Below are 18005 nucleotides of genomic sequence, written 5' to 3' on the forward strand. Positions count from 1 at the left end.
TGATTACAGATAATAAACTCTTTCTAAATTCAGCTTCGTCGTGTTTTTATTGGACCTGCCAGGTCTCTACGACAGATCGTGGCTTTTTTTTTATTATTAAAATAAATAAGGAGCAGATAGAAACGGTTTGAGTAGGTGTCGGTTCCCCACAGCAGCCGTCAGGTGTCCTTGTGAACCCCCCCAGCCCAGTTGCATGCCGGGTAGTGGATGATGGCTGCGGGCTGTGCGGAGGAATGAAGCGGCTGACCGCTGCCTGTTTCCCCGCTGAACCCGCGCTCTCTGCGGCCTCAGGTTTTCAGCAGAGCGGAGCCTCCGGACGTACTGAGCTATGAGGTAAACACCCCGTCACTGTCGGGTACGGGAAACCCGGCTAACCCGGGCAGTTAGCGCGTTATCCGGCAGCGCTTCTGGGAGAAGGACAGACCGATGCTAACACGCTAATTGGCTAACAGTCCAGAGCCGACAGCTAACGTAGCTTAGCTCACACTTGGTATGTTTTAAATGAGTTTAGCATGTAGCATCAGTTAGCTTCGCTGTGTATGTCATTTAACGTTTGACTGAATTCCCCAACATGGTAGTGTCAGCCTTTTTAGCAGGGCTGCTAACTTACGGCTAAGCATTAGCATATCAGCTACCTGCTTAGAGAGACGTCATCTAAATCGTGTCGTCACACTATTTATATGACATGAGTAGGGACGTATCTGTCACAGCGCCGGGGGTTGGGGGTTGGGGATGGGATGCTACCGAGCCCGTGGCTCTGCGGTCTGTTAGCTGACAGGTCGTGTCTGGTAGGTAGGCAGAATATGTCAGGCTGAGTCTGTCCATCACTCATCACTGCAGAGGTGTTCATCCATTCATAGCTCCAGAATAGGTCAAACGAAACTCAGCGGCTTGATAAGGCGATCTGAACTCAAGGTTCACTTACTGAGTCTTTCTAGAGCTTTCGGTCACATCAGAGCTGGAAGCAGCAGGTGTCTGAAGCATCATCGGGATTGTACAGAGTAAAACTCATTTTGCTTTATTATTCAGCAGATAGCAGCTCACAGATACAGCTGCCAGCCACAAGCAGCCGCGAGGTTTCAGCCGAGCAACGTCACTCCAGCCACTTTCATTCAGTTTAAAGAAGGACACACACCTGTCTCACACCTGTCTTGTCATCAAAGTGTATGCTAAAAAAAACCCCTCTAAAACGCAAACAGCAAAAGTAACTGGTGTGACTGGAGTTACAGACTGGGACGAAGGCTAATCAAATGGAAGCTGCTGTTATGATGCTAAACTTTTTTGACCCTGTTACAGCTGATCCAGGTCACAGGTGTATAACTACTGAAAAAATAGTGAGTTGCATCTTTAGTCCAGAGTCACGTTGATTCCTTTGGTTTGTGGCATTTTCTGTATGAAGGTTCTGACACTTATGTTCCACATACAGTGTTCAAACAGCATAACACTGAATCAGGCTTCAGCCACGTCATTGGTCAGAAGTCTGTGTGTGATCCGCCTCCGTCAAAGTGTTTCAGCTTCCAGCAGCACCCACATGCATTTGACTGGGCTGAGTTTGCTGGTCCTGTGTGGACTGTGAGCGTCCTTCCCCCTTTCACCGGGAAATAGTAACAACAGGAAGTGACACCTGTTAAAGCCACAAATCCTGTTTTTAACATTTCTGTTTTTATTAAACAAACCAGTCACGTTCCTCTTTGCATCTGTTGGTATCTGGATTTTTAATGGTGGACAGAGCCGTGTCTTCTTCTTCTCCTCTGTAGGTGTAGTGTACTGTTGCCTCCAGGTGCCCTGGCTGTTGGACTATGCTGTGTTTGTCCACTGGGTGGCGCCTCCTGAGCCAAGCTCACCGCCTCCCTCCCTGCCACCCCCACCCCGCCGCTCAGTCTGTCGCCATGTACGCCACCCGCCTCTACAGCTCCGTCGGGGGAGGGGGAGGGGCAGGGGGAGGAGGTGGGGTTAAACAGGGGCGAAGGTCAGGGCTGGCCATGATCGAGGCACCCCACCCTACTCACCCTCACCTCCCCCACCACCCACACCCGGCTCCACCTCCCCCTACCTACCCTCTCTACCAGGGCCGCCCGGATGCCCACCGAGGAGCACACTTCCACTACCACCCCCACCCCCATCACCACCCGCAGCCCACCCACCTTGCCCAACCAGCACTGCCCCCCCACTACCAGCACCATGCCCACTTCCACACGTATGGGGGGGGCGCTCCAGGTGGAGGAGCCGCCGCCCCCGGCAGCAAGAAAAAGACGTGGAACTTTATCCACGAAAAGATGAGCTACGATACGTTCTTCACCATGAAACGTCTGATCGAGCGCTCGCGGCAGCCCGACGAGGTGCTGCGCTGGGTCACCCAGAACCCAGCCAAGATCTCCCACAACCACTACCCTGTCGCCCTGCAGAAGATTGGACAGCTGCTGCAGGCCACGCCGCTGCCGCGAACCGGAGGGGACGCTGCTGAGGCTTCAGGAGGAGGAGCAGGAGGAGGAGCTGAGGCTGGTGACGTACGTCAGATCCTGGAGCATCAGGACTTTCAGACACTCTGCAATGCTATCGTCAACGACTGCGCCAAGTTTGACAACTTCAGTATTGTCAACTGTTTGTACGCCGTGGCAGCACTCGGTGAGTTCATGTGATCATAGTAATAAAACACAGAAGAACCAGGTATCAGATCAGTGATGGAGCGATCTTTTCACTGGTTCCTGACTGTTTAAGGAGGAACTACCCTCAGGTGAGGTTCCACAGTTGTGTCTCAGTGTGTACGTATTTCAGAGGAAAGAAGTCCAGTGTAGCCTGTTTGAAAAGTTGCTACTGTCCCAGCCCCATGTTGTGCCATGTAACGCCCATCTCATCTGCATCCATTCAGGTCTTCCCAGCGACTCTCAGGTGGTCCAGGTGTTGGAGGCAGAGTCTCAGTCCAGACTGAACCAGTTCAACCAGAAGGACATGTCCATGGTTTTCAGCTCCAGTATGAAGCTCCACCCTGGCAGCCAGCACCCCCTGACCGAGGCCTGCCTGGCCGGCCTGGAGAAGAACTTGGAGAGAGAGCGCCACCCGCAGACACTCTTCCTGCTGCTCTCATACTACAGACTCAAGTGGCGCTCACTGCAGCCGCAGGAAGCTCCTGCTACTGTAGGGAGCGCTGCAACCACCTCTGCTAACAACAACAACAACACGCCTCCAAATCCTGAACAGCTGCTCGCCAACAGGTGAGAAAAACCTGTTCACTGTGGATTTAACGAGGTTCCTCGTTCCCCTCAGTAACAAAGATGTCAGCACATTTTAATGGCATTTCAGTACCATTGGTTAACACTGACTGTAAGCCTATGTGTGTCTGCAGGAAGATCTTGCGTCTGGTCAAACACACTTTGGCGAGTGTCAGTGGCGTTCGTGACCAGGAGATGGCACTGTTGGACGAGATGTTGGCAGTGTGCGCTCGAGAGGCGAGCAACAAGAGTTTAGAGTTGATCTTCAGCTCTCACCTGTTCTACCAGAACAGACAGGAGAGGTTCATCAGCAGCTTGGCAGGTAAGGTTCAGAGTCTGCAGTTCACTCTACACCACTGAGCACACAACAGCCGCGCCAGTTATCAGTTACCCACGGCTGATGTAAGTCAGTGGGATGTTTGTCAGGTGAGACCTGAAGGTTTTGGCTTCTCTTGATGAGATTCATTAGGTCCTGACTGTCCTGAGTGAATGCACATGGCTGTAGCCGCCCTGCCTGACTGTGACCTGTTGCTCTCTGTCAGACGAGTTGCCAAAGAAGGTGGACAGCATCACTCCGTACACGATGGCTTTGGTCGCCAAATACATTGCTCGCCATCGGCTGAGAGAGACCCGGCTGCTCGATACCATCGCGGACTTCCTGGTGAAGAAGGCAGAATACTTGGACAGTAAGGTAAGGACAGGACAGGCGGTCGTGTGGTCTTTGGTGCTTCTTCAGCTCTCTGCAGGTGTGTTCGTCTCTACCCTCAGGTGATCCAGAAGCTGGTGTTCCCGTTCAGCAGGATGAGTTACCGTCCGTCCAACGAGCAGCAGTTCTTCTCTCGGTTGGAGGAAGTGGTGGAGCTGAAGGCGCTCAGCTCCCCGCTGGCCACCGTCAACATCCTCATGTCTCTGTTCCAGCTGGGACATTTCCCCGGCCTCGTTCTGCACCGAGTATTCTCCTCCGCCTTCATCAGCAACGTCACCAGTCAGTACCAAAACACAAGCAATAAAACAACACCTGTCCAGCCCCATAAAGGAGCTTTATTTTGGTCAACACGTCCTTGTCCGTCCCCACAGACAGTCCATACGCTCTGATCGTCCGGAGGTACCTCTCTCTGCTGGACGCTGCAGTGGAGCTGGAGTACCGTGACTATACCGGACCACGACTGCAGGATACCCACAAGGTCCTGATGTTTGACCACGCCCTGACTGCTGATGAAGTCAACCGCAAGTACAGGTAACACACCTGCACACGCACACACACACCTGTACACACCTGCCGTTGTTGTATAGCTGATCCATTTTTAGTGTTTCAAGGTCCCAAGGTTCAGTTCAGGAAATGGCTCTGATTCTGATCAGTGTGTCCTCTGTCAGCTATAAGGGTCTGGTGGCTGAGGCCCTACGTCAGCTGGTTGGAGAACAGAACTACAAACAAGACGAAGTGCTGGCCCCAGGATACTACACAGGTACTACACGCTGAGTACTACACACAGGTACTACACGCTGAGTACTACACACAGGTACCACACACAGGTAACACACGCTGAGTACCACACACAGGTACCACACGCTGAGTACCACACACAGGTACCACACACAGGTACCACACACAGGTAACACACGCTGAGTACCACACACAGGTACTACACACAGGTACCACACGCTGAGTACCACACACAGGTACCACACGCTGAGTACCACACACAGGTACCACACGCTGAGTACCACACACAGGTAACACACGCTGACTCTGAATGTGGTAAAGTGATGATCACCTGTTGTCTCCAGACTTCGTGCTGTGGATGGACAGTTCTGGTCACGTTCTTCCGATCAGGACCGGGTCTGGTCTGGCTCTGCACATTGTTTCTCCGTCCTGTATTGCCGTGGCATCCAAGCCAGCTGACGGCGCGGTAGCCGTGGTGACTTCAGAGTTCCAGAGGTTCTCTCCCTTTGCGGCACTTGAAGAGGGCGCCGAGCAGCCGTGTCAGGTGGGAGAGGTGATGGGCGGGGCCATGGAGCCCAGGTCCTTCCTGCCCCACCACATTCGCAGCACAACGGGGACGATGGTGTCCTCAGGACCCCCTCGGCCCGGGACAAATGGCGGTCACTTGGACTATGGCCAATACTATGTCCCTGCGGCAGAGTACTACTCCAGTCTTGCAAAGGAGCACTCACTGGAGAGCCAGGACAGCTCCACGCTCAGCAGCCCCCCTTCTGATGGCGTGGCCCCACCTGGGGCTCAGGGACCTGCAGGGGTCACCGCCCCAGACTCGCTATTCCAATTTTCCATTGGAAAGATCCTGGAGGATGAGGGAGGGACGGGGGCCCCAGGGAGCCAGGGGACAGACTGTGAGCTGTCGGGCTTCTACGAGGACGTGACCTATTCTGAGGCGTCTGGGGCTGACAGAGGGCCCTCGTCACCGCCACAGCTCCACCCCCCTGATCGACCAGACGCCGACAATCCCACAACAGACCAGAGACAGATCCGGAGGTCAGTCCACCCCAGAGTCAGATCACATCACACAGGTATCGCACAGTGTACAGCTTCACTTAGTGATGGTGTCTGGTCTCTGCAGGGTTATCATGTCCGTCAATGATAAGTGGCATTACTGCCACAACTCTGAGGTTCTGGTCGGTTCCCGGGCCATGAGAGACCGACACCTGAGGCTTCTGGGATACGTCATCCTTCAGGTCAGTCGCTCAGAACGTTCCACCTCCTCTCTGTAGGTTCACGTTTTATCTTTCAGGCAGGCGAACACAGCTGTCCTCTTCTGTACATGACACTCATGTCCAGCCTTGCAAGTCCTGGGTGCACACAGCGGTGTCCCCCTGCTACACGTGTAGGCGTACAGGCCGGGCCACCGGCTCGCCAGCCAATCAGCTGGTTCAGCTTGTGTCATTGCGTCCGGTGCCTGTTGATCAGTAAAGTCCAGAGCTAATAAAGTAGAGCTTTAATGAACAACCTGTAACATTCGGACGGATTTCTCTTTTAATGGAGTTGCGAACAGTTTCCCTCAGCTTCCTTTGTCATGTGACCTGTTGTCGTTCTTGTCCCCTCTCAGCTCCCGTACCACGAGCTGGAGAAGCTGAACGGCATCGAGGAGGTGAAGCAGTACCTGCACAAGAAGCTGCTGGACGTCCCGCTATGACGCTCTGTGTGTGTGTGTGTGTGTGTGTGTGGAGGTCTGTAGCAGGGGTCAGGGGTCAGCAGTTTGTTAGCACAGCACTCAGTCTGTCGTCTGTGAGGATTCACCTGCACATTAATGTCCTGTTCATGGAGACTACAGCTGCAGCTGATGATTATTCAACAGTCCACTCAGACCCTGTGTCTGTGTGAGCAGTGGCCTGATCAGGTGATGATGAAGGTGACGATGAGCTGCAGACGTGCAGGTGTCCTCACAGACGTAGTGACCGTCCTGCTGCTGTCGGACCACGTTCCAAACCAGATCATCAGTGTTTGGATTCATGTCCCTGACACACGCCGAGACAGGAATCAGTGTCAGGGCTGCAGACTGTGGGAGTCCAGCCGGGAGCTGGTGGGGTGGCACTGTGGGAGCGTGGTTAGCACCGTCTCCAGGTGGCGACCCTCGGTGAGACGAGCGGTGCAGCTGATGGATGGATGATGGTCTGAATGTTGAATTTCCTTCATTTTAATTATTTGCCTTAAAACAGCGAGAATCAGCTTTAATAACAAAACGTGGATATGTAGAATGTAACAACCCCCCACCCCACCCCCCCTCGTGTCAGTGCTGCTCTTACCTGTGCAGGTGTGGTTTGGAACGTGGTCAACAAAGTGTCACTGTTTGCTGAGTGGAGGCTGTGATCTGATTGGTCTCTGTGTGGATGAACATTATCTTTTTCCAGGGTGGGTGGGTGGGAGGGTGGGGCGGAGTCCCTTTTTATAATGTTTGGTAACCATGGAGATGATGATGACGATGCATGTGTGGGGCTCGATGCTTTTTTCTGTAAAGACCAGGGGCTGATGGGTATCGTAGTTCTGAGTGCACACCCAGAGGAGGGGAGGGGTGAGGTGAGTGTTGCCACAGTAACGTGGTGTGTGCCAAAGGTCTGGAGGATGAGTTAGGATACAGTGTGGGTGATTACTGTCGGGGTCAAAGGTCAGATTATTTATTTGTGTATCAGGTGACTGATGTTTGAGGGTAAAGAAGCTTGTTTATATTCTATAAATCTATTAATTCAAATGTCTATAAAACCTGAAACCAAACTGAACCGGACTCCAGTGTTTTTATCCACGCTGATGAAACAGGTGCGCCCATGTGTCACACAGGTGAGTGTCACACAGGTTGTGCTGCGACATCATGAGAATCAGACAAGAAAATGAGAAAAAGTGCATTTATTTGTTAATAATTTTCTCAGGCAGGCGGCTGATTGGAGCCGCAACACTAACTCCTCCCTCAGTGGTAACTAATGACAACCAATAGGCTCCACCCCTCCCCCTCTGCCCATCAAACTGTACAAACTCCGCCCCGCCATCGCTTCAAAAAACAAAAACAAGCTTAGCCCGTCTCCGCCCATCTGAAACGTCTGTCAGATAAAAACCAACAAACACTCGATAAAAAAACAAACAAAAGTAACAAAACACTCCATCAGGCTCCGCCCCTTTATGACAGCAGTGTAACGCCACTGTTTCTCATTGGTCCGCCGGGATGACTGGCATGTGAGGAGGCGTGGCCTGCACAGCCTGTCCTCTCCAATGAGAGGGAAGGGGTGGGGCTAGTCTGAGTCAGAGTCACTAGATTCCTCAGTGGAGGTTTGATCTTCGTCATCCTCGTCCTCGTCATCGTTCTGAGGAAACCACAAAAGGAAGTGGTTAGTAAAAGGACCATGTCCGCCCAGCGGTCGCCCGGTGGAGGTCAGTGGCGGTGGCATGTTAGAGTTGATGCGGTGATTCGTGTTTGTAGTAATCGAGTTCGTATTAGTGTCGATACAAACTGTTAAACCACAACTTTGTCTGAGCAGCAGCTAAAGAGCCAGACAACTTTATAATCCATCAGCAGTGAGACACCTGAAGCTGGGAAATTACACTTTCAAGGTACAAATACACCTTTGTGCTATTTGATCATTTTAAAGTTTTCTACTCCTCAAACCAACCAACCAATCAATAACAGAACAATCCATGAATTTAATCAGAGCTTCACTGTCACTGAGTCTAAGTTTCTGTTAAAGGAAAAAATTAAAAGCTCCATGATTAAACTTTTGACGCTTATGGGTTAGAAAATGTTTTTGGTGCCGTAATAATTTTATTAATCCAGAGAACCGGTCGCAGCCTGTCTCATTCTCATGTCTCATTCTCATGTCCCACAGGGAGGAAGATGTAAAACGCTTCAGTTTGTTTTCACCTCATCGTCGTCGTCGCTGTCTGTGCTTCCCGACGTTTCATCATCCTCATCAGAGTCGGACGAGTCGCTTTTCTCCTCCTCCTCGTCTGTGTCCGACATGTCCTGCTGGAAAACAGACAGACGCTGCTTTATAAGGCTGAGCCTGACAGATCGCACCGAGGGTTCAGAAACCCACCGATCAAAGCTCGTTACAGACTCGTTAAACTCTGAGACAAGAAAACGGAAAAATTAAAAGCAGAAAAGCAGAAAGACTGAAAAACTGTTCCACTTTATTACAAAGGATTTGTGTTTTCTTGTCCCATTACATTTATTTTCCCTCAGTGTGTGTTGATGCGTTGTGTAGTGTGTGTAGTGTGTTACCTTGGCTCGGTACGCCATGGCCCTCTTGCCCACCCCGACCCCCGGTGCTGCGGCTCTCGAACCTACCGCCTTCCCCTTCACTGTCACACGGACTTTAGCTCCGGGGCTGCTGCGAGCTTTGGTGGTGCTGCGGCGTTTCTGCCCGAGGACACACACACACACACACACACACACACACACACACGTGTTGACACAGTGAAACGTCTCTGGGGGGTAACCACTAACCTGCAGAGCCACTTAGCTTAATTAGCTTAAAGCTAACGATGTTAGCTCGTGCCCTGTTGTGCTAGTTTAGCCTGGTTAACTTTAATTCATAAATTTAATATCCACAAAATAAAAGCCCCCAAAAACGTCTGTACCATAACAGAAGTTTAACATTAATCAATAAACCCTGCTAATGTTACGTTAGCTTGTGTAATAGCAACGGCAAACATAAGCTAACAAGGGACAAAGTTAGCTAAATTTATTAAACTTAGTGCCGCCCCCCTTCCCCCGACCCCCCCCCCCCCCCCTTCCCCCGACATTTTAAACTGGGAGAGAACAGAAGAAGAAAACTCACCGAGGAGGAAAACTCTTTATAAACGGCTCGATCCTGAGGAGACAGAGACTGAAGAAGAAGAAACTCATCATCATCATCATCATCATCATTTCAGCTTTGTTGTTTTAGTGCCTGTAACCAGGTGAAGCCACCAGAGGGCGCCGTGACGTGTCAGACGTCATGGTGACCATTTATTTATTCAGCTGTAGTTATAATAATAATAATAGTGATATTATCATGTTGGTTATTGTTGTAATAACAGTAGGAATCACTGTGTGATCTGCCCGGACAGTCGTGTGATGCTCAGACAGCCGCGCCGCCGCCGCAGCAGCAGCTTACCTTCACCCAGGCCTCCAGCTCAGCCTTGTACTCCACCTGCTGCTCCTCCACCAGCTTCTTGTACTTGTCTTTCTGGCTCTGGCTCAGCTTGTGCCACCTCTTCCCAATCTCCACCATCCGCTCCTTCAGACTGAAGTGGTTCAGCTCGCCATTGGTCAGCAGCTCCTGGGAGAACATCTGATACCCGCTCCTATTGGACAAAATGGTAGAGGGAGGGGCTTATGACAGGACCGCTTAAACCGCTTAAACACACTTCTTCTATCATGGAGGCTGCTGAGCCTTAATTCATGTCAGCTGATGAATAATTTCAGAGTAAGAGTTTCCTTTTTCACTGACTGGATCCTCAAATGTGAATATTTACATTAGTTAAGTCTTTAAATGCTGAAATTCTCTGCTTCCTGCTTCTAAAACATCTCAGACCAAACCATTAACTGATTAACCAAGAAAATAAATGGCAGATTAACTGATGATGAAGTAATCGATGCAGGAGAATCTACATTCTCCTCAGGCTAAAGCCGGGTTTTAAACTCCAGGCAGATAAAAGCTTTAGGGCGAGTGTCACGGCCACAGCTGTACAACATCTGTTAAAGATCAGCTCTTCCTGCAGAGGCTTCATTAAAAACAGACTCACACTGGAGGTTTCTTTGGTTCTCCATCAAACTTCGGCTTCCTCTGACCTTGACCTGCCGTTGGAGCCCTCATCTCCAACAGCTCCCTCTGAAGGACAGCGACAGTCAGTACAACACATTTCAGAGATAACAGAATTCAACTGGCACGGCTCGGGGAGGGGGGGGGGGTGTGGCTCACTGACCACAGGTTGGTACTGAACCTCGTAACGCTTCTGGTCCTCCGCCGCTTTCTTGATCCAAGGAATCTTCTCCTTCTTCTCCATCGACTTCCAGGCCGCCTCCATTGCTGCCTGCGCCTTCCTGCGGTCGCTCTGTGGGAGCGACACGACCAACAGCGGGTTTTTAACCGAACCTCAGTCTCAGACGGACCCTCCCACAAAACACATTCGGACCACGTTTGGTTGAGCTGTGAGTTCCAGACTTCACAGTGAAGCAGCAGCAAAGTGTCTGAGCGTGTTGGAACGTCGATGTGCAAACAGCAGCTAGTTCGTTGGTTCACGTGCCTGCTCCGTACGACCAGCAGGGGGCAGCCTCTAACCTGAACGCCGCCTTGCACATTTTAAAACTTTATAAGAACATAGAATGATGAGAGAAGCCTCGAGATCATTGTTCCATCACGGTCGGAGTAAACTGTGGTGTATTTGCTCGAGACAGAGGCTGAAGCTGAACAACAGTTTCTGATGTTTGAGATTTTTCCCAGCAGATAATTAACCTGATAATTAAACATTAGAAAATGCAGATAAACAGAATGAATGAAGCTCACTCTGTATTTAGCCAGATAGTCTCCGATCACGCTGTGCTGCCACATCTCCTCAGCTGTTTTTGGCGTCTCTGGAAGCTTTGCCGCCTTCTTCCCATCCCGCCTTTCTTTTGGCGGTCCCGCAGGAACCCATGGCTCTGGCTCCGCCTCCCGACAGCGCTCCTGTAAAAAAAAGGAAGAACATCAGCTCCCAGGCCGGGACACAGTAACAGGGATGGGTATTTCAGTCCGAATAAGAAATATTCATGGGACTAAAACTGACAAGTACAGAAGAAGAAGTTTTCGCACCTTGACAGAAGGAGACTTGGCTCTGTGTGGGCTGGAGGCCACACCCACTCCCAGTTTGGCTCCACCCAGCTTCTCCTCGGTCAGGACTCGGTCTCGTTCCTCCTCTGGAAGACTCTGAGCAAACACAGTTCAACTTAATGAATCAAACAGGCCCAGATTATTTCATGTGTTCATTCTGTGCGTTCTACCTGTTCTGTCCCTATAATCAGGTTTTAACTGGTTCATATTATGTGGATGTGTTGTTTGTTGTACACAGTCAGCACATACAGCTCCTCAGAGTGAACTGTTCACATCAGGTGTTTTCATCAGGTGTAATGTGCAGATGTGGTTTGTGTGTTAACACTGACACGGATCATGTGACGGCTGGACGCTGACGTACCTCCAGAAACCTCTGCAGGTCGATGTCGTACTGCTTCTTTTTCTGACCAAACACAAAATGAGACACACACATGACGTGAGGTCAGAGTTCACAGAGCAGGAAGTGAATCCTGGCTGCCGTTAGCGTGTTCATGCCCACCTGTTCGCAGCGTTTCTGGAACATGTCCTTCTCCTTCTGCGTCATCATTTTCCACTGTTTGCTGCAGAGGACCATCCGCTCAGTGCTGGGGACGTCCTTCATGTTCACCATCAGCTCCGCGCAGTACAGAGAGTACCCGTTACTAGCCAAAAACACACCACTGTTAGCCACTTCTGCTAGCTACTTCACCGGCCTGTGCCGTGTTCGTCAGCCTCTGAGCATCCTGTATGCCACTTTGCTAACGTTATGTTAGTCAGCTAATCAATGTCTCATTAAACAGCTCATTAATTTTTTAATTTAATTTTTTTTTAATTTCTTTATTGATCCCTCCCGGGGAAATTACTCTCTGCATTAGCATCTCGTTGGTCAGGTTCAGTTTCCCATCTGCTCTGCAGCTCACTGACATCCTGCTTTTAGCTCGTTAGCTTTCTGTTTGTTAGCTAACTCTAGCTCACCAGCGGGTTAGTTATGTTGCTGCTGGTTTGTTGCTAACTTGTTCCTCTTGTATCTTTGATGCCAGATAACTTGCAACCTGAACAACAGTTAACGACTCCCTCAAGTCTTGCTGGCTCGTTAGCACTGCGCCCATTAGCCGCATGCTAACTGCCGTGGTGTCGTGTTCGGTGTGTGACTCACGGTGGAGGTTTTGTCGGCCGCCCATCGAACTTGTCCTTCAGCTGCCGCTCCGCTTTGGTCAGGACCGACCGAACATGATCCTCTGAGTTCACATCTGGATGAGCTTCATGATACGCCCTCATACTGTCCTACACACACACACACACACACACACACACACACACACACACACACACACACACACACACACACACACGCACACGCACACACACACTGTTCAGTCACGTTTATTGTGATTCAGTCATGTCTAGTTTGGTTGTTTACGGTTTGTCTGGTTCAGTCCAGTTCAGTCCAGTCTGGTACCTCATAGTCCTTCTGGAGCTCCAGGGCCTTACTGATCCACTTCAGTCTCCTCTTGTCGGACAGCTGGGACCACTGCCTCCTCAGAGCCTCCTTCAGCTCCTTCTGACTCACCTGAGACACGACACACAGGTTGGTTTGTTTAATTCTCCCTGTGGTTCAGTTCATTCAGTCCAGGCCATGAAAAATGGTCCATAGCTATCTCTAAGTTCAGCTCCACTTCCTGTTCCACGTAGACTCGGACTGTTCCACGCCACAAACGACCAGACAGGTGAAGAGGTGAAGAACTCTGCTGCACCTCATGGATTCACACTGTGTAAGACTGTGTTTGTGTGTCAGTGTGTGTGTGTGTCGGTGTGTGTGTGCACCTCTGGGTGGAGCTTCATGTAGGTCTTCTTCTCGTGGTTGTACCACAGCTGTTGGGGAGTTTTGGGTTTCTCCGGCAGGTCCGACTTCTTCCTCTCCTCGATCAGCTCCGGGTGGTCCTCCCTGCACATCAGCTGACGTTAGCCCCGCTAATGGTAACACCACATGCTACATGTCGTGAGCTGATGGTTCAGTCAGCAGTTTGTTTAAAGGGGTTCAAATATTAATGTGTTAAGTTGGTCAGAGCCGTTTAACAGTTAAAGGTTGGTTAACGGTTAGTTGACGGTAAGTTGACGGTAAGTTGACGGTAAGTTGACGTGTTCCATCAGTAGCTGAACTTACTTGAATCGAGCCATGTTCTTCTCGAACTCTTCTTTCTCTCGCTGAAACTCTGTGATGTATTTTTGCTGCAGGAAAATAAATGAGAACATTTTCTTATTGATCAGAGACTGATGCTCTCACACTCTGAGACCAGCACCTGTAGACCCTGACCGAGGACCATCAGGACCGACCTCTCACTCACTGTGTTTCATTAAGGCTTTTTCTACAGGAAACACTGATAACACCCTAACATCCATCAGCCTCGTCTGTTAATCGGAGGCTTAAAAAGCGTGGACTCAGTTCACCCATCGGCGGCACAGCAGTGCGGACCTTCTTCTTGTCGGGCAGCTCCTTGTACTTCTTGGACAGGATCTTGGTCAGGTCCAGGTTGCTCATCTCCGGGTGGATTTTGGCGTATTTGGCTCGTTTTTCCATGAAGAAGCGAAAGTATGGAGTCAGAGGTTTCTTGGGGAAATCTGGATGAGTCTGAACAGGAGAGAAATCCAGGTGTTGGTCCAACACAACATCTAAAGCTTTCTATTTGTACTGTTCCTCATTCTGTTCTGTTAGTGTTGATGTTGTAATTTGACAGCAGCAGATCCAGGATCAGCTGAGTCCGGTTTAATAAAGTCAGACTCAGATAATCTCACCTTCAGTTTCTTTCCTTTGTACGGGTTCTTCACAAACTCGATGGCATCCACGATGAGTTCCGTCATGGTTCTGTACTTACGAACCTGAAACACAGAGACAGGACAGGACAGGTGACGCCTTGAGTCCTGCTCCTCCAACTTTCACTTTCAAGTAAAGGAAAAAATGAGTGATGGACAGTGAGTGTGTCCACACTGAGACAAGTAATGAGTAAAGTTTTCACAGCTGTGAGGATTAGGACCATGGACGGGATTCAGGCCGTCTCTCAGTGAGGACGCCACCTTTCAGATCCAGCTCAGAGTGTTAATTCCCCTCTTTGTAAAAAAGATTTTCAAGATGTTAAATAAATGTCCCAATAAATTAGAGACAGTCCTGAACTCCGGGACGCTGGTTTTAAAGACCTGGAAGTGATGAATTATAATTACTTTGAAAGGAAACTTTTAGACGATAAATGAAACACGGGAAAAGTCTCTGATCATCTCTGGTACCTCAGTGGACACCTTCTGCCATTTCTGGCGGCACATGTCTCCGGTGAAGCTGCCGAAACAAACTTTCTCCCAGTCGAAGTGAGACTCTGTGGTTTTGTACTTCATGGCGTCTCCGTCTGGCAGGAGACTGCGGATCCTCTCCAGCAGAGTCAGACAGTCCTCTTTACTCCAGTCATCTGTGGACACAGAAACAAACTCACACTCAGCTCAAACAACAGCTGACACATCTGGGTTTACTCCGTTAGTGGAAGTCCTGCTGCGAGTGTGAGGAGTGAGACGAGACGTGAGCAGGCTGTGAGTCCGTCTGTCCACACTCTCCTTCCTGTCTGTGGCTCTCAGCTCTGAGCCCATTGGTTCCTCCTGCAGACGTGGATCTTTACAAACCTCTCACAGACGAGGTCTCACTGAAAAAGGCTCAGTGATTTCAAACAGCTGCTCACTGGAGTTTCTATCCAGCAAACAGGAGCAAACGTTGTTGGCTCTATTTTCAGCGGCGGATTGATTCACATTTGGCTCTGCAGTGAGTGAGTGAGTGTGTGTGTGTGTGTCTCACTGATGTGTTTTCATAGCCACAGGACAGTGGAGACAGTCAGAGCTGCTCTGTGTGCTGTTACCTGTGTGATGACGTCACAGCAGGTGCATCCTTACCTGGTTCACGTTTGATCCCGGCGCCCTGAGCCGTGGACACGTTGCTGCTGCCGTTCATCATGCAGCACCTGACGGAGAAGACTCCGCCCCCTGCCTCCTCTGAACACACACACACACACACACAAATGTATTTACACCTGTAGAGGACAAATGTGTGTTAACTGACTTTTTATGACACAAGTTCATAAAACACAAAGTCAAAGCACGTGCAGCTCAGCCACAGTGAGGCCTGTGTTTTCAGTGATGCAGGATTAATTAACATTACAGACACATTCATTCAGACACAGTCACGTCTCTGATCCACACACCCTGCTCGCCCTCAGCTCTCTGATCCCCGCCTGTTCTGACCCTGACTGACCGGCCGAGGGAACCTTTTTCCGGCTGCGCTGTGTCACCGCGGCCCGCTGACAAGGTCAAACCGGGAGGAGATGTGGAACATGTGGGATATTACCGGCTTCAAACTTTAAATCAGATCCCAGTTCACTTCTAAGCAGCGATCAGTGAGCGCGCAGTGTATTTAACACAACTGCAGGTCAGGATATTTCACCAAACCCCATTGAAAAACCTGTCAGTTTAAAGAAAACGGGCATTTCTGTGAACGTGCGGCGTATGAAAGACCATGTCTCCAGTTTTTATGAACAGTTCTTCAATTCGGCACAAATCCAACACTTCGTGCAGCTCTTAATTGAGATAAAACGAAGAACTGGCTCTTTCCAAAATATGCTTCTCCCAGAATAAAACACGGAGGGCGGTAGAGAGCAGACTGGACTGAACCTATTTAAGTTTTTAGAAATTAAGCGAGGCTTCGTGGACAGTTTACGAGCCGATCCATCGGAACGTCTCAGCGGTTCGTGTGAAGATCGATTTTCAGTCAAATATCGACCTCTGTGTTTGCTAATAGCAGCATTTTTTAAATGGAGTCAGAATCTGTCCGAGTCCCGCCGGAATGTTCTCGGGATCGCTATCTACTGAAACCAGCGGGCCTTCAGGCTCCAGCTGCCCCGGTAATGGCGTCTGTCCTCCGGCAGGAGTCACCACGTAGCTTCCGCTGGCACGCACAGAGCTACTCGAGACAAGCTAACGTTAACCTTTTTTGGTGAAATGTGGAAATTGTAATATAAACCTAAAAAATAAAAACACGAAATATATTTAACTGCTTTTAAAACACCAAGCAAAAGCACAGTTTGACACGTGTGGCACATCATCGCATTTTAACAAAACTGCTTAAATGAGAAAATTAGTCGACATCAGTGTCTTTGCTTGTAAAAATAATAACGTTATAAAGGCGAAATGTTGGTTTGCTGGCGCCAATAAAACGGACTGAACTCTTATATTTGATGATTTCGCTGCTGAGCGGGCTGGATGACTTGCTGCTGCCCCAGAAGCCTTCACTGCGAAGCCGCCATGAATGTTCCGAAGACTCGGGGACAAACGATCAGAAAACCCCAGAAATCTGTTTAAAATCACATCTCAGTACTTACCTTGTGATTCAGACAGAGACCCGGGTTATCACTGCACGCCACCGTGGTCGTTTGAATTATTTCGGGACTTTCAAAGTGTGTTTTTTTCAGCCGTAAACCCCGGGGAGTCAGGTCGAAACGAATCCGACAAAAGGAGCGTCTAGTCCGGTATGAAACTCCGCCCAGCGCCGCAGGGGGAGGAACTCCGGGGGAAAACATGAGGACAAAGGCGGAGGATGAAACCAGAGACAGCGGCGAAGACACCAGCCAAAGCCGCTTAAAACTAGTTGACATGTAGAAATATTTCACTAAACGTGTCTTAAATAATCCTTCAGTCAGTATTTACAAAAATTAAACCGCGTCCTATTCTGCAGACCTACCCCCTGACTTTAACCTGGTCCCGGTCCAGATGCTGAACCAGCGGGGAGACAGAGGACTGGAGCCCCGGGACCCGACGGCCAGTCGCCGACAGTGATGCGGCCGGTGAACGGCCGGTGAACGGCTGCTCCAGGCTCCGAGAGGAAGGACCAAAGTATGCCGAAAGTCATCAGGTCTGCCGGCTGCTCCGATCTCCCTCCCCGGCCTGTCGGGTGCTAATCAGCGGCTCTGAGGCGGCCGAGTAACCTGCATGCTGCAGGACAGCAGCCCGCATCCACATGGCGTAGAACACACCGTCTGCAGGGTCTGAACTCCCTGAGGCACCGGTCCCCTCCCGCAGAGAGGGGGCCGGGGAAGTCGGAGATAATCACCAATCAATGCATCACATCAACTTGATCGGTGCACCTGACGTCCACAGGTGTGTGGAGGGCGGAGAGGAGGTGGTGTGTGTGTGTGTTGGGGGGGCGGTGGCTATTTTAGTTTTACAAATACTCTTCTTTTTCTTTTCTTTTTTCTATCAGATGTACAGCGACTGATTTGGGTGTTTTTACGAACTTTGTCCCAAAATAAATCAAACAGAAACTAGGTCAGGACCAGGACCCGACGCCTCCGGTGCGTTTAGCGCCACCTGCTGCTCTGGATGTTGAACACGTTACAGGGAGAGTCTGTATTTTTAGCCACAAAGTGATGAGAGTGAACTCAGAGTTCACCTGTGAAGGAAAATGACTAAGAACACGCAAACATCCGGAAGCAGCCAGAG

The 18005-nt window shown here is 50.2% G+C and overlaps 2 protein-coding genes across 5 annotated transcripts; one reads left to right on the forward strand and one right to left on the reverse strand.

The window, feature by feature from the left end:
• Window positions 1-197: 197 nt before the first annotated feature.
• fastk (Fas-activated serine/threonine kinase) lies at window positions 198-7434 on the forward strand. The gene is made up of 11 exons (XM_041054687.1): window positions 198-333; window positions 1758-2625; window positions 2870-3212; window positions 3344-3531; window positions 3752-3900; window positions 3978-4194; window positions 4287-4446; window positions 4584-4675; window positions 4998-5700; window positions 5786-5900; window positions 6272-7434. The coding sequence occupies exons 2-11, from the start codon at window positions 1800-1802 to the stop codon at window positions 6356-6358; spliced, it is 2880 nt and encodes a 959-aa protein (XP_040910621.1). The 5' UTR covers window positions 198-333; window positions 1758-1799; the 3' UTR covers window positions 6359-7434.
• Window positions 7435-7548: 114 nt separating this feature from the next.
• ubtfl (upstream binding transcription factor, like) lies at window positions 7549-17569 on the reverse strand. Of its 4 annotated transcripts, XM_041054691.1 has the most exons (21): window positions 17248-17566; window positions 16889-17070; window positions 15408-15506; window positions 14760-14935; window positions 14274-14357; window positions 13954-14109; window positions 13645-13709; window positions 13305-13425; window positions 12940-13050; window positions 12637-12764; window positions 12001-12142; window positions 11863-11904; window positions 11484-11597; window positions 11199-11357; window positions 10618-10746; window positions 10438-10523; window positions 9807-9996; window positions 9489-9536; window positions 8930-9067; window positions 8570-8674; window positions 7549-8015 (listed from the first exon to the last, which is right to left on the reverse strand). In XM_041054691.1, the coding sequence occupies exons 3-21, from the start codon at window positions 15466-15468 to the stop codon at window positions 7944-7946; spliced, it is 2127 nt and encodes a 708-aa protein (XP_040910625.1). In that variant the 5' UTR covers window positions 15469-15506; window positions 16889-17070; window positions 17248-17566; the 3' UTR covers window positions 7549-7943. The 4 variants fall into 4 exon arrangements, with proteins under 4 accessions (XP_040910625.1, XP_040910627.1, XP_040910624.1 ...); XM_041054693.1 differs by having other exon boundaries at window positions 8570-8671; window positions 16889-17569; XM_041054690.1 differs by having other exon boundaries at window positions 16889-17566.
• Window positions 17570-18005: the final 436 nt, after the last annotated feature.

Source organism: Toxotes jaculatrix, chromosome 14 (genome assembly GCF_017976425.1).
Source record: "Toxotes jaculatrix isolate fToxJac2 chromosome 14, fToxJac2.pri, whole genome shotgun sequence".
Taxonomy (NCBI): Eukaryota; Metazoa; Chordata; class Actinopteri; family Toxotidae; genus Toxotes; species Toxotes jaculatrix.